We start from the raw sequence: 14,553 nt of genomic DNA on the forward strand, positions 1-14,553 counted from the left end.
CAACACTTCTCCAGCCAGTAAATCAGTCTCAAATTAATATGCAGCCTGGGGACAAAGATCAAACCAAGGTCATGGCCAGTTAAGATATAACATGTGGGCCAGATCCAATCAAGAACATGGTTACAACATCTTTTATTAATACTTGAAAATAATAAGGTACCATTTAGTAGATGTTCTCAGCTGCTCAAAAGGGCTTCCAGAAAGTTTTAGAGCATGGCCCCATAGAAGCCTGATGTACCCAAAGTAGTCATAATTGAGTAGAGAGAGACTGTCATAACTTAAAAATTAATGGTGTAGTTTTTGCAACATGGAAGTTAAGTGGAATACAATACACAGAAAACCCATAAAGTGTTTGAGGGAGGTGTGTGGCCAAAACAATGATCGCTTAGGCTAAAGAGACTGAGACCATTCAAGGTGTAAAAAGACATCTGGGTGCCTAACTTCCTTCAGGCAGGAAGCAGGCAACAACAGTTCATCAACTGCCCAAAGGCCTATATTCTCCAGTGCTTCCTTTAGACAAGGCCAAAAAAGGCTAATGGAAAAGGAAGGGCTTCCAGAGAGCTCTAGAAAAACATGGCTTAGGGAATCAACCCCAGGGAGCAAGACCTTGGGCCTCATCAAGAGATATTCCTTCTCCCAGAGTATTTGCCCAACATTTGCCAAGAGGGACTTCACAATGGCCATGGATCAGTAAGTCTCTGAACCCCTTCCCCTCCTTCTGAACAAGAATGTGACCTGCAAGTCATCCTGTCCCTATTTAACCAATGCATGCTGTGTGTGTGTGTGTGTGTGTGTGTGTGTGTGTGTGTGTAGAGCAGGTGTTTGGGAGGTGGGAGGTAGATACTTTTTTTTTCTTTTTTAGGTTTTAGGTTCCTCAATCAAGAGGAGCCAAATCCAGATTTGACACAGATCATGAGATCTTTTTTCTTCCTTAAAAATATATTTATTTATTACTGAAGAATAGTTGATTTTCAGTGTTAATTTCAGGTGTACCATGACATCCTGATGTTATGGTTGAATGAGACTTTTCAGGATCTTTGGGATAAGGGTATTTTCTGTAAGAGGGACAGGAATAAATGTGGCCAAGAAAGTGGACCACAGTAGATTGAATTACTGACCCTGATTCTTCACCCCTTCCTCAATCGTCACACTTTACCATATAAATCAGTTTCTTACACAAAGGTGGGAGGGTATTTCTCCACCCCTTGTCCTTGAGCTTAGTCATATGACCCCCTTCAACCAATAAGATTTTTGTAGATATTATGTAAGCAGGGACCTTGAAATGTGCCTGTGTAGTTAGGCTTGCTGTCCTCCGCTTCTGCCAGCACCACAAGAAGAACATGGCCTGCGAAAGCCACTGATCCCAGGAGGACACTTTGGTCCCGGGAAAATGGTGAGAAACATGTGGAGCACATTCCAGCTGACCACAAAGGTGCAAAAGAAATAAACGTTACTTTTTTTTATACCTCATTTGTTGTTGTTATGCAGCAATGTTGTATCAATAGTTGACCAATACAGGGTTCCAAACAGTTCTGAGTCATGTAGCCCATCACCCAACCTCAGCCCATTCATGAGTGAATGAGGTAGGGGGAGATTGGTGATGAGGGTTTATTTGAACAAAATCGTTGGAGGTGCTGTTTGATTCCCCATGCTCACCTTCTGCTTAGAGAACTTCCCTTACAGGACTTCCCTGGTGGTCCAGTGGGTAAGACTCTGTGCTTCCACTGCAGGGGGCATGGGTTCGATCCCTGGTTGGAGAACTAAGATCCTGCAAGCCACACAGCGTGCCCCCACATCCACCCCCGCCAAAAAAAAAAAAAGAGAGAGAACTTCCCTTGGGCCTGGTGATGTGGAGAATCTGATCCTTCCACCCAAGGCTCTTAGAGAACTGGAATGGAGTGCCTGGGAGAGTCGGGCAGAGAGATTCCCTGGATTTTGGAGGCCAAACAATGTGAACCCCAATGCCTGCTTGAGACTCCTAAAATGGAGAGGCTGGCAGGGTTAGCTAGAAGGAAGGGTGTAGCAGACCACCCTGTACTTTCAGAGTTTTGCAAGGCACAGGCCCCATTGTCATATAGGTTAAGTCGAGCTGAGGAGACAGTAGGGCTGGAGTTGTCTTCAGAGTAATCTGTCCAAGAAGCCTGCCTGGCAGGGGCAGGTCCCCTGGCAAAAAGAGGCTGAGTGGGGAGGAGAGGGACCACTGCATGGAGAAGCTGAGGGGGAATAAGCAGCAGTGGCCTGGAGGGGGTCTGCCCAGGCCAGGAGAGAAGGCATCCTGAGGGCCTTCAGGCCCTCTTTCTAAGAGAAAGAGCCGCAAGTGGCATCTGTCCCATAGAAAAGTCCTGATGCTAGACAACCCCTGCACTAGCGACTTTCCCCTCCCACTGGAGAAACCAGCAATGGCCACTGGTGAACAAGGAACCCAGGAGACACTGACCACCATGCCCAGCTCCCCACTGTGGGCTTTCCAGCCCAGTCAAGCCCTAGCTACCAGGTGCATGGGGTCTGAAGTGGATGAGCCTGGCGTTTTGAAATGAGGCCAGACTCTCAATATCTGAAAATGAGACTGTTCCTTAAGGTCTAAAAGGGATAGGAAAAGCTCAGGAACCTGCCCAGATATCACCCATGATTTGAAAGGCAATAGTGAAACACAGTGGTTTCTTGCTCTGTCCCCAGCCAAGTTCATTCCAGTCAATAAGCTGGTTTCTTGTGTATAGAATTCCTTGAGATTCAGGCTCATTTGATCATATCAAACACCAACTGAGCGCTTGAAGCAAGTGTCTTCTCCGACAATAATCCAACCCCAAATGCCTTTGATTGTCAGGAGGCTCCGAGTCAAGACTGAGAACCAGTAATAACAACTACACTTGTCAGCTTCTACCACGTGCAAGGCCCCACCCACCTAAGCCTCCCCAGGCACAGACTTACTTCATCTGCTGGAGAGCTCTCTGGGGTCTGGCTTATGCTTCAATTTATAGATGGGGAAACTGAAGCTCATGGAGGAAAAGTTGCTGGCTAGAGTGAGATCAAAGTTCTGTCTACTAAGCTAGAAACTGTACTATGATTTTTCTTGGTCTTGATATCATGGCTTGCTCTGGGAGAGAGGGTCCCCCTTTTCTCTGATCATCCCTGGGTTATTGTCAGAGAACTCAGAACAGGTATCAGGAAGGACAGGTTGTCCCTGATTGTGAATATGAGAGACACCTGCAAACTCACCCCTTTGAGATGGCTCAATGTAAATCCCATTCTCTTCCCTGCAGGGTCCCACTCTCCCCACAGGTTTGCCTACCTGAACTAATCCAAACCGGTAAGTAGGGCTTCAGTGAGCTCTGCCTGCCAGCAGGAGGCTGCTCTGAATCAGGGTTTGAGAGACCCAGGGGCCACCAAGTACCTCACAAGCTAGACCCCTTCACCCCACTCCCAGTGTTGACATCTCTCTCTGTGACCCCCTCCCCCACACCCCGTTTGAGCTCCAGTTTACCAATTGGTGGGAAGTTCAGCCCCAAGGGCTCCTGCTTTGCCTAACCACCCCTCCACTCCTGGCTTGCCCACTATGGATTCCTATCCACCTGCAGTCCACCAGGCACGGTCCCAGGGGCCCCCTGGCAAAACAAACGAACAAGTCCCGCCCCCACCTCGGTACTCACTCGGAAGCGTGCGACTATTGCTGAGGCTGCCGGTGCTGGGCGGTGGGGAAAGGGACTGCAGGGAAACACTGTCCTCCTCCTGCGAGCAGCCCGCCTGGATGGCGCGCAAGTAGCTGTGGCTGCGGGAGCGGAAGTAGCTGGGCAGCGGCAAGTCTAGAGCCTCAGCCGCAGTCGACTCCGCTTCACTGCAGGCCGACTCGCAGGCCGCCTCGTACTGGTCGCTCAGATCTGCCTCCCGGACCTGTCCAGGCAAAAGCAGGCATCAGGGGCCATCTCCACCCATTCTGGAGGGATGGGGGTGCTTGGTGGTGGGCTCAGCTGCAGAGCTGGAGTCTGGTGCTGCAACTCAGCCCACCTTCCTGTTCCCATCTCACTCAGGGCATGGGATGGGCAGAGGGAGCCCTTAAGAAATAGGCAGCCCCTCTCACCTCTCTGGGCCTCAATTTTCCCATCTCTAAGATGGAGGAGAAACTGTTCAATATACTTTCTAGGATGTTAACTAGGTTATATCCTGTGTGTTCAGACTGATTAACTAATAGATTTTGAGGTCACATCTGAAGTCAACCAGAAAGAAGGCTATACTCAATTAGTAATGTCTGCTCTGATGGTTGAAATCAGGAGGTGGCACTAGATGTGCTAGACATTTACCATCTTATGGTCCAATTCCTTCATTTTTATAAGCAAAGAAACTGAAGGCAACTGAGGGGAAGATACTTGCCAGGTGCACCCAGTGAGGAAGTAGCAGAATCAATACTCCAAATGTGTATTTAAGGAAGATTAATCTAGCCCTGGGACATAGAATGGATGTTGGATAGAGGGTGTGGAATGGAGGCAGAGGCCAGAGACGAAGCGATGCAATAGTCTGGTGGGAGAAAATAATACTGGAATGAGGGTTGTGGCAGTGAGGATCGATTAGTGATGTCTGCCACGGGCAGTATATAATGGTGGTATATGTGCTATTTGCCATCTCTCCTTTAGCTCAACCTCATCTGGATGGTTTCTAAGTGTCCCTCTAGAGAAAACCATTCAAGATCCTACAAATCTGCAGCTGGAGTTGTGAGCATAGAGGGGCCTCACCATACATATACCCTCCAAGAGTTCCGGAAGGGTCTGTCCGACCCATGTCTCAGGCCATCTTGGTACCTGGGGATCACAAAGTATGAGCTGAGGAGTGAGTTGGCCAAAGATGGACACTGGTTAGGGGTCTTGGGAGACACCTGGGCAAGAGGGCAGGGGGGCAAGAGGGCACGGGGGCAAAAGTTTCCTCCACCATGTGGAGGAAAAGATGAGGCTGGGCCTGGGGCCAGCTCTGCCCTGGACCTGCTGTGTGACCTCAGGCCAGCACTATCCTTTAGACCAGTGTTTCCTCCTCTAAATGGAGTGGAATGCCTGTGAACTTATCAGGTCCTGCACCAGGTAAATTGGCTAGAGGGATCATCACCCAATTTAGAGTATATGTTTGGAAAGGGCTAAACTTGCTCTGTTTGATATGGTAGCAATTAACCATGTGTGGCTATCTAGGGTCAAGTTAAATATAATTTTTAAGAATTTCAGTTCCCTAATTACACCAGCCACGTTGCACTTGCTCATGCTACCTTTATTGGACAGCATGGATTATAGAACATTTCTAATTATCACCAGGTTCTATCAGACAGCACTGATAAATTAACATGTAGGCCATGTGACATATCCAGAATTCACCTGGAGGGGGTGTTAAAGAGATAGGTGTTTATCCTCCAAAATTGCAACCTGAGGGAGGTATACTGAGAGACCCTTGTGATTGCCAAGGGCAATGAGGTCTTGCTTTGGGATTGCACAGTAATGGCCCAGCTCTGGAGCTAGACGGCCAGAGTTTCACTGCCAGGTCCATCATTTTCTCACAATATGAATGTGGGCGAGTCACTGAACTGCTCTGTGCCTCAGTTTCCCCATATATAAAATGGGGGCTAATTGGAGACCAGATTTCACAGGATGGTGGTCAAGATTAAATGAGATCATTCATATCGCATGCTTTGAAGAGTGTTGGGGGGAAAGTAAATACCTGATAACCTGTATCTGTTATCACAGGAAGCTCTGTGGGGGTGATTGCAAGGATTTGTGAGTGTTGGTTAAGATGCTCCCAAGCTCTTGGGGGAGAGGCCAGCTGGTTAGTGCTGTTGGTATGTGTACCACTATGGGTACACTGTGTGTAGGGAACCTCCCCTGGAGGTTTTATATGTGAAACATCACACCCTTATCACGAGGCTGTTGAAGGAAGGAAGAGATCACCTGGCCCACTGTGGGTGCCCCAAAGACCCTCTGCATCAGTGCAATCAAGAGGAACTCTGAAATGAAGGTGGGAGGTGCATCAGGCATCCACAGCTGGAATCAGGAGATGTAGGGCCAGTCCTAATTCTACTCTGTAGGGCATGTGGCCTTGGGGCTGGGGCATAGGGGGGAGGAAAGGACCACTTCTGGGGGTAGGATGTGTGTGCATCCTACCCCCGGGCACCCTTAGGACAGGCAGACAGTGCCAGTACCAGCATCATCTTCACCAACTTTGGTAAACTTGAAAAGTCTCTGCATTCATTCCAGAACCCTAACATCCTTAAAAATCTTGATGGAACCCAAGAAAAGAGATAAGTCAGAGGATCTGGGGTCTGGAACATGGAGACCAATGTCCCCAGCCCCTGATCTGTCCAAATAGAACAGTCTTGCCTGGCCTTTCCCAGGCTTTGGGGGAGAAGACAAGGAGGGAGCTAGAATCTCTCAGGATATGCCTTCCCTTATCCTAGGGTTACTCTTTTTTAAAAAGTAGAGTTGATTACAATGCTGTCCTAATGTCGTGGGGCTATTCTTGCCTCATCCATAGAATCTAACTCATTCTTTTCCATTTTTGAGAAGAGGAAACTGAGGCACAGAGAAGTGAAGTGACAGGGCCAGGGAGTGAAAGGTCCAGGTGCCAATATGAGCCCCAATTCCATCCTCCTTGGAGGAGGTTTTCCTGGCGCTAGCTCTGCCTGCAAGCTGTCCGGGTTAGGGGCCAGGACACTGAGGTGCCTAGGCCCAGCCCTGGACTCTGGGATGGGGCAGCGAGAGAATGGCAAACATACTGACCTGCTGTTCGTGGCCAAACAACTGGGGGATCAGGGAGGCCTGTCCAAAAATCTGCAGGAAAGAGATGGGGAGGGTTATGGGGAGACCGAGGCTGGGGGCTGGGGAGGGGTCTTCAGGCTCGGCTACAAGAGAACTTGGGGCTGGTCTAACCTCCTCCCCAGACTGGCTGGGGCCCAGTTACTAGGAGGTTTTGGTTTCCTCCAGGGATAGGAGGCTCACTCCTTCTGGGACTGGGTTTATACATGTTTCTCCTGGGTTGGCTTCTGGGACCATGGATGTCCTGTCTGCTGCCTGTAAGCTGGGCAGGTAGCCTCCCAGGATCTATAGATTAGGGGAAGAACCTGGAGGCTTCTCTTCCCTGGTCAGGGCTTACCCAGTCCAGTGCCTGGTGGGAGGGGAGCTTCTCCTGGAAGGAGTTGAGGCTCAGAGATACAGACAGAATTGGACATCTCTGACTTTGAGGCCACATATGTGGCTCAGGTCACTCAAGCTTCACGGAGTGAGGGTTTGGGGGTTCAGAGCACTCTAGACCAGAAGAGAACTGGGGCTGGGCAGGGGGTAGTGGGAGAGACTGGTGGCATCCCCAGCCTGGCTGATTCCATATACCTTTTTGTGTGGCCAAAGGACAAAAGTGTGTTTCCAGTGCCAAGGCCAGGCGGGGGATAGAGAGGGTGCATGTGAGACAGACAGACCCAGAGAGAAACATGGAGATGAGACATACTGGAGAGAATCAGAGAAAAATGTGAATGAGAGGAGAGAAAAGCAGAGGGACACAGACAAGACAGCTGAGGGATGAGAGAACAGACAGGATGGGAGAGACAGGGAAGGGCACTGTCCATCCAGCACACACCTCATGCCCCGCGCCACCTGCTTGGGGACAAGACAGCAAGGGCCCCGTCTGCAGGGAGCTCCCAGTCTTAAGGGTGAGACAGACACCAAATAAATAAGCAAACAAATATAATTCCTGATAGTGTGAAGTGCTGTTGAGACAATGAAGCAAGGTAAGGGAACAGGGCCCTGGGCACCCCTGAGGTGAGAAGTGATACTGCAGGTCTCTGAGGTGACATTTGAGCCAAGACCTGGATCACACAGAGGAACCAGCTGTGCAAAGATCTGAGAGAAGAGTGCTCCTGGGGAGGAACAAGCACAGGGAGGCTGGGGCAGGAATGAGGGATGTGAGCAGCAAAAGGAGGCCAGTGTGGCAGGAGCAGGGCCGGTGACAGAATATGTCAGAGATCATGTCTGAGAGGGAGGCCAGGCCTCGCGGGTCTGGCTTTCCTGGGGGTAGGCAGGAGCTATGGGACGGTGCGGAGCAGGTGACGTGATCTGACTTCTGCCTTTTGCTAGCTCCCTCTGGCCGCTGTGAATAGGTTGGACGTGACAGGCATGGAGGCCAGCACAACTGTTCAGGTGAGACTTGGTGGGACCTGGAGGATGGGAGGGGCAGAGGGTCCCCTGGCTGGGGTTGGGGGGCTCTACCTCACCCCCCATCTGAGGTCAGTCTCCTTGGAGTCTGGGAATGACAGTCCTGAGGGTGGGGGGCTGGGGAGAGTTTGGCCAGGCTAGGAATAATGGTGTGGTGGGGATCTGGGGTCCAAAAGTTCTAAGCAGTCCATTAGCCCGGGCAGTGGGGCTGCACACAGCGGGACCCGGGGCCTGTTCCTGCCTAGAGAGGCAGCTGGGTCTGTACCTGACTGTCTCTGCTGCCTCACTGTGCTACCGCTGGCAGGTGTCTGCCCTCTCTGGGCCTCGTCCCCCCATTCACACTGTGGAGGGAGCCCTCGAGCCTTGCCTGGCTATCCCTTTGCAAATGGTAAAGTACTGTGTACAACACAGTAGGGACTGAGGTCCAGGTTTGGGCCTGATAGTCCATCTCTGCCCAGTTTCGCCTCCTCCTCCCTGTGTGATCCTACCTATCTGGGCCTCAGTTTCCTCATCTGTGAAATGGGGATATGGATATGGATCCTCTGGGGTGGTGGTGAGGGATCCAGGAGCTGATGGTTGAGAGATTAACAGCACAGCGTGCTTACCACTATTACTGGCAGAACTGGCCGGGTCCTGGAAGCCCAGCTATCCACCGAGCAGATGGGACATGGGGCTCCAGAGTGGAGAAGCAACTTGCCAGAAGTCATACAGCAAGATGGCAGCACGAACCATCAAGGTAGCTACCCTGTGCTGAGCACACTGTGTTTATTATCTCACTGATGCCACAACCCTTTCAAATAGGAAAGATTACCTTCTGGTGATAAGTCAGGCAACTGAGGCTCCGGGAAGGGGGGCGGGGGATTTGACCTGGGTTTACACTGTCAGTGACAAGACTGGGACTCAAAGCCAGGTCTCCAGTTCCACGTCCTCGGGGCTTCGGGGTGGATAGCAGTAGTGCAACCCCTCCCTCTGTGCCCACAGCTCAGGCCATCAGTGTCGGGCCCTGGGGTTGCTCTCCAGGCACTGGACGGTCAGTGGGGAAGAGGCATGCACAGACAGCTTCGGGAACAAAGACTAAACAGAAGCACAGGGCAGACATGCAGGGACCACTCAGCGGAGGCTGGACCTGGATGTTGGTCCTTCTCCTGGGTGGGAGTCGGGGCTCTCTCCAGCCCACCGGCCTTCTGGCTGCCCACCGCCCTCACCTGGCTGATGCAGCTGGAGTCGTTGAGGCTGTCACTGACGGGGTTGTATTCCTCCTCCCAGCTCGGACACTTGGAGGGCAGCAGCATGTCTACGGAATCCAGGCGGTCTAGACTCCTGGGGAGGATGGGGAGCAGATGGGGCTCAGTCTCCTCTTTGTTCAGCCTGGGAAACTGAGGCCCAGAGGCGGGAAAACTAGCCAAGGTTATCCAGTGGTAGAGGGGAAAATGGAAGTCATTGCCAGCCTGGGTAGTATGAGGGGTGGTGAGCAAGGGGAGAGCTCCTAGCTTTTGGAGGCCTTGTGAGTCTCGTGGGTGCAGGCGGCCTTCACCGGTCATGTCCGCTGCGGTCACGAGGTGGCAGCACAAGCTCGCTTTTGACTGTTTCAAACCAGAGGCACTCCACACCAGCTCAATTCTACAGCGCCTTCCTCTGCAGGCATGGGGCAATTCCAGAGGCTGGACAGAGGAGACTGTCAAGGCCCACAAGCCTTGACCTCCAGCCAAGGCTGCCCAAAGGTCATCAGTTTTGACACAACGTCCAGGTAGCCTCCTCCAGGCTCCTGAAGACTCACCACTTTCCCCCCCCAGTCTTGGTGCTTCAGTCTTTCTCACAACTACCTGACCACGGGCCTCCTCTGCACCACTGCTCTCAAAGTAAGGTCCAAGCTGCCAACAGCTCAGTCCTTGATACAGACCAACTTAGACTGGAACCCAGGCTCCTCCCGGGGTGATCTTGGGTAAGCTGTCACCCCGTAAGTCTCAGTTTCCTCACCTCTAAGTGGGGGTGTCACCGTGCCTGTCTGCTGGGGCTGTGGGGCGGTTTCAGAGATGCAGGTTAAAGGGCACTGGGGCAGGCAGAGAGCCCAGAGAGCAGCAAGTGCTAACAGATGCCCCCATTACTGTTACTACCAGCATACTCCTTTTATTGCAGTTCCCCTTACTGTGCTCTGCAGAATTTTTTTTTTTTTTTTTACACATTGAAGGTTTGTGGCAACCCTGAGTTGTCAGGTGATGCTTAGCATTTTTCAGCAATAAAGCATTTTAAAATTAAGGTATGTACCTTTTAAAAGACATAATGCTATGGCACACCAAATAGACTAGAATGTAAACATAGCTTTTACATGCACTGGGAAACAAAAAAATTCATGTGACTCACTTTATTGGGATATTCTCTGTATTACCGTGGTTTGAAGTATGCCTGTACTACTATTATCAATTTGCTCTCATTCAAGGCCTGTACCCTGGTCCTGCCCACCTCTCCCACCTCCATGCCCACAGATCATTCAAGAATTGTAGGAGGTCAGGACTAGAAGGGATCTTAGAGATCATCCAGCTCAGCCCCCTTTCCTTAAAGCTAGGGAAAAAGGCTCAGAGAGGGTGAGACCTAGAAACAGCCCATGGTGTCCTGAATTCCCACCTGGAGGCCATTCCCTGCCTTCTGTCCTCGCCAAGGAGACTCCCTGCTCCTGTCACCTGCTCTGCTCTCTTCCCATGGCTGCAGTCCTCCCAGCCTACCTTCTCAGTGAAGCCTTGGCTGTTGCCCCCAGGAACTGAAGAACTAGGACTAACCTTGTTTCCTTTAACTCTTCCAAGTCTTTTGTCTGCTTCTGACTTTTGTCTCTTCCTCAGTGGGTTCTGAATCGCCTACAACTTTCACCTGTGTTCTACTCATTCTTTTCTGTTCTAATCCCCACTGTGACTTCTGCATGTGAAAGCTCACTTCTCTAACATGTTAATTGTTGCTTTCTGTGTGAGTGCATTTCATTTTTCACACTTTCACTAACTCTTCCAAGCCTTAAAACAATAGGTTTGGGCCCCATTCTGGGAATTCCAGGCGAGGTAATGGACAGGGGAAGGCTGCGTATCACTCCCTTTGACTTCTGGATTCCCCCTAATCCTCCAAAGGGCAGGGCTCTTCTAGCCAGAAGAGTGTCCCCTGGAGAAGTTCCTGGGGCTGTGGGAGTGGAAACCACCTTGGGGGTGTGGCTCCTCTGGGCAGGGTTTACCTGGGCCAGTCTCTCTAGAGAGACTCCCCTTACGCTTTATCAGAGCATAAGGCTCACCTGTGGCCAGGACTTAACTGGGGGGTAGAGGGGTAGTGGGGTAGCTCACCAAATGGCGGGGCTGTCCGGAGTCAATTCATCAAAGAGAAGTGGCCAACCTAAGGAGGAGGATCTCAGGAGGGGGGCTAAACTGAAGGAGGGTTCTCCTAGGGTACCTGAGTCTGAAGCTGGAGGGCAGGATTCATCTGCGGGGCTGCGCTTTCCCGGCAGCCGGCGGCCGAAGAGGAGGAAGGCGAGGTTCTCAGGGGTTGGGCATACCTGTGAGGGGCTCACCTGGAAGGCGAGGCTTGGAGCGGGGGTTGCAAGCAGGTAAAGAGGCTTTCCCAGAGGCTAGCTCGCAAGTGGGCGGGGCCCAGTGGAGGCGGGGACAGCCTGGGGGCGTGGCTCACTTCAAGGGCGTGGTCCTTTTAGGGAGCCGAACTCCGAGTGGCCAGGGCTTCTGGTGCGGGGCTCCCGGGGGCGGGGCTGGCCTGTGGGCTCGACTCCAGAGGCCCGGGCTGTGCGCTCACCTGCGGGGATTGCTCTGCTCTCCCAGCGACTGCTGAGTGGCCCTCAGGTAGCTCTGGCGCCGCGCCGCCGTCTTGGGGGAGGGCTTGGGGCTGCCGCCGGACTCGTCACTGTCCTCGTCGCCCATGGCTTTGATGTAGCTGCCGCTGCGCATTCGCCGGCACGGGATGGGGCCCTCGGCCGTGGCGTCCGCCTCGCGCGGAGACAACAGCGAGGTGGTCCACTCGCCGCCGCCGCCGGGCACCTGGGGATAGACCGCTTTCAGCGAAGGTGGCTCGGGGGTTGCGGGTGGGCAGCGCACACCCCCAGAGCTCCACCGGCCACCCAGGATGGGACTCATCACCTGGGGAAAGAGCTGCGGGATAGAACCCCCATCCCTAAGACCGCAAAGCTCCCTCGCTCTCCCATCTTGGAGAATTCGGCCTTACCGTCGAAGGATATCCTGGGAAGTTTCACTATGTGACCTTCCCTGACCTTAGATTTCTCCATGGATCCCAGGCTGGGTGCCCCAGCAAAACCGCCCAGACAGAATGTTCACAATGGCTTCCACCCCAGCTACGGTGTAAGCACCGTTACCTTCCTGTCACTTCCCCCACCAACTCAGTGGATAGCTCATGATCTCACTGCACAGATGAGAGCCGCAGGCCTGAAAGAGGTCCCCAGACCTTAGGATGGTGGGGGAGGACAAGTCAGAGGGCCCCAGCCAGAGGACCTCACCTGAAGGATAGGGGTGAGGTCTCTGGGGTCAACCAACATTCCTCACCCCATAGATGGGTGAATTGAGGTACCAAGAGCAGAGGGGCTTTCCGGGGTTGGGCAGCCATGTGGTGAGCTGGAAAAAGGGCTCAGTGTTCCCATCTGAACCCCAGGGACCCCATCAGTGGAAGGGAGCTGTGATAGGGCAAGAGAGGTTGCAGCTGTGAGGGGAGCCCTGACCCCAGTGATTACAATGGCAAACCAACTGAGGGGACCTCTCCTGCCTTCTGAGGCCAGGATCCACCAGCCGCTCCAGGAAGCACACAGTCTACGCCCTTGTTCACCTGATACCCACCGATGTATCCACGACAGTGGATGGTCACCATGTGATGGAGTATGGCCGTACCTCAGCCCAGCACAGGGTGAACACACCGTGCCGTATACACTCATCTCAGAGAGCAGGCATAACCCCCACTCCCGTCTCCCCAAGGACACACCCCAGCCACTTCGAGGTGTGCCCCTCCCTCAGTGAGTGCATGATGTGAACACAGAGCTTACATGCCTTCTCACGTGCACACTAGCCACCAGTGTGCCTCGGACCCACCTCAACTTGTCCCCACCTCACCGCGTCCCTGCCTCAACATATGCAGAGCGCACACTCTCACTGGGTCTATACGTCACTGTGGACACCCAGGCATACGTTTCTCAGTGCACACAGCACACCGATTCTTGCCCACACCCACAAATGCACACACTCCCCAAATCACCATGCCTGCAGAGTCCACATTCTTCTTGGTCCCTGCATTGCTGGTGGCTGATTCCTGGCTGAGGGAAGGTCCCTGCCTGGGATTCCCAGCCCAGGTCCCCCCTGCAGACTTCTCATTAACTCCTTCTCCCCGGCTGACTGTTCTGTACATTCCACCCCAAACCATTGGCTAGTCCATCCTCTCTTCCTCACCCATCCCTTGGGAGGTGGCTTTATATACCCCCTGCTCAACACCTGTTGCTTCCCCAGCTCTTACCCACCTACTTCCTGTGGAGCAAACAGTTGGCACTACCCCAGCGCCCGCAGGGTCACTTTTTCATGGTGTTTCTGAAGCATTTTCACATGATCAGACTAAACCACATTATCTGAGAGGGAGCTAGGTTGCACACCACCCTCTCCTATATTTCTAAACTAAGGAAGGTACATTGAGAGCCACAAAAGCCTTAAATATATAAAATACTGCCTAGATTTCATTTCCCTCCTTTGGAAAAACAAAAAGAATCTTTCCCCTCCATAGTCTGTTTTTGGAATTTTATATAGAATGACAAGAATGCAGGGATCTGTCAGACTTTGATGTTCATCTGGTTCAAAATGCATCTAATGTGGTCCCAAGGGCTGGCCAGGCCTGTGCTGACCTGCCCTCTGGGATGAGGCACGCGCTACCTACTGAAGCAGCCCCTCCCATCTAGTGAACAGAAATCTACTTCCTGTCATTTTCACCCACAGCTTGGGCTCTGGCGCTGGGAGCTACCCAGGTCACAGCCACTCATCCTGCCCTTGAGAGGCCAGTGCATGTGTGGCAGCAGAGATGTTTCTGAGCCTTCTGCCACTTTCCAGCAGTGGGACCTTGGTGCATAATAAGTGCCTCAATAAACTCTAGTGTCTGAAAGAAAAAAGCTAGTCCTCCAAAAGGACTTAGGGCCTCTGGGCTCCTGCAGCTCCCTGCTCATCTTCATCACATTCTGCTGTCACTGACAGGACTGTCTGTTCGTGTGTGTTTTTCTCCAGTGTGCATGCTCAGTGGCTCAGTCATGTCTGACTCTTGTGACCCTATGGACTGTAGCCCATCAGGCTCCTCTGTCCATGGGTTGCTATTTCCTCCTCCAAGGGATCCTCCTGACCCAGAGATCGAACCGACATCTCCTGCA

General features: G+C 52.4%; 1 protein-coding gene across 10 annotated transcripts in view; it reads right to left on the minus strand.

Moving 5' to 3' along the window:
• DLGAP4 (DLG associated protein 4) overlaps positions 1-14,553 on the minus strand; it is a 143,879-nt gene that overhangs the window by 73,638 nt on the left and 55,688 nt on the right. For 4 of the 10 annotated variants that reach the window (XM_025263509.3, XM_025263508.3, XM_025263512.3 and 1 more), the window contains exons 3-6: positions 11,946-12,187; positions 9,374-9,488; positions 6,744-6,794; positions 3,648-3,888 (exon numbers count right to left, since the gene is read on the minus strand). In XM_025263509.3, coding sequence (XP_025119294.1) covers positions 3,648-3,888; positions 6,744-6,794; positions 9,374-9,488; positions 11,946-12,187 — 649 coding nt within the window. Of the gene's footprint in view, positions 1-3,647; positions 3,889-4,724; positions 4,787-6,743; positions 6,795-9,373; positions 9,489-11,485; positions 11,830-11,945; positions 12,188-14,553 lie in introns of those variants that run through there. The other 6 variants (XM_044927683.2, XM_044927679.2, XM_044927680.2 and 3 more) reach the window with 6 other exon arrangements.

This window comes from Bubalus bubalis, chromosome 14 (genome assembly GCF_019923935.1).
Source record: "Bubalus bubalis isolate 160015118507 breed Murrah chromosome 14, NDDB_SH_1, whole genome shotgun sequence".
NCBI classification, from domain to species: Eukaryota; Metazoa; Chordata; class Mammalia; order Artiodactyla; family Bovidae; genus Bubalus; species Bubalus bubalis.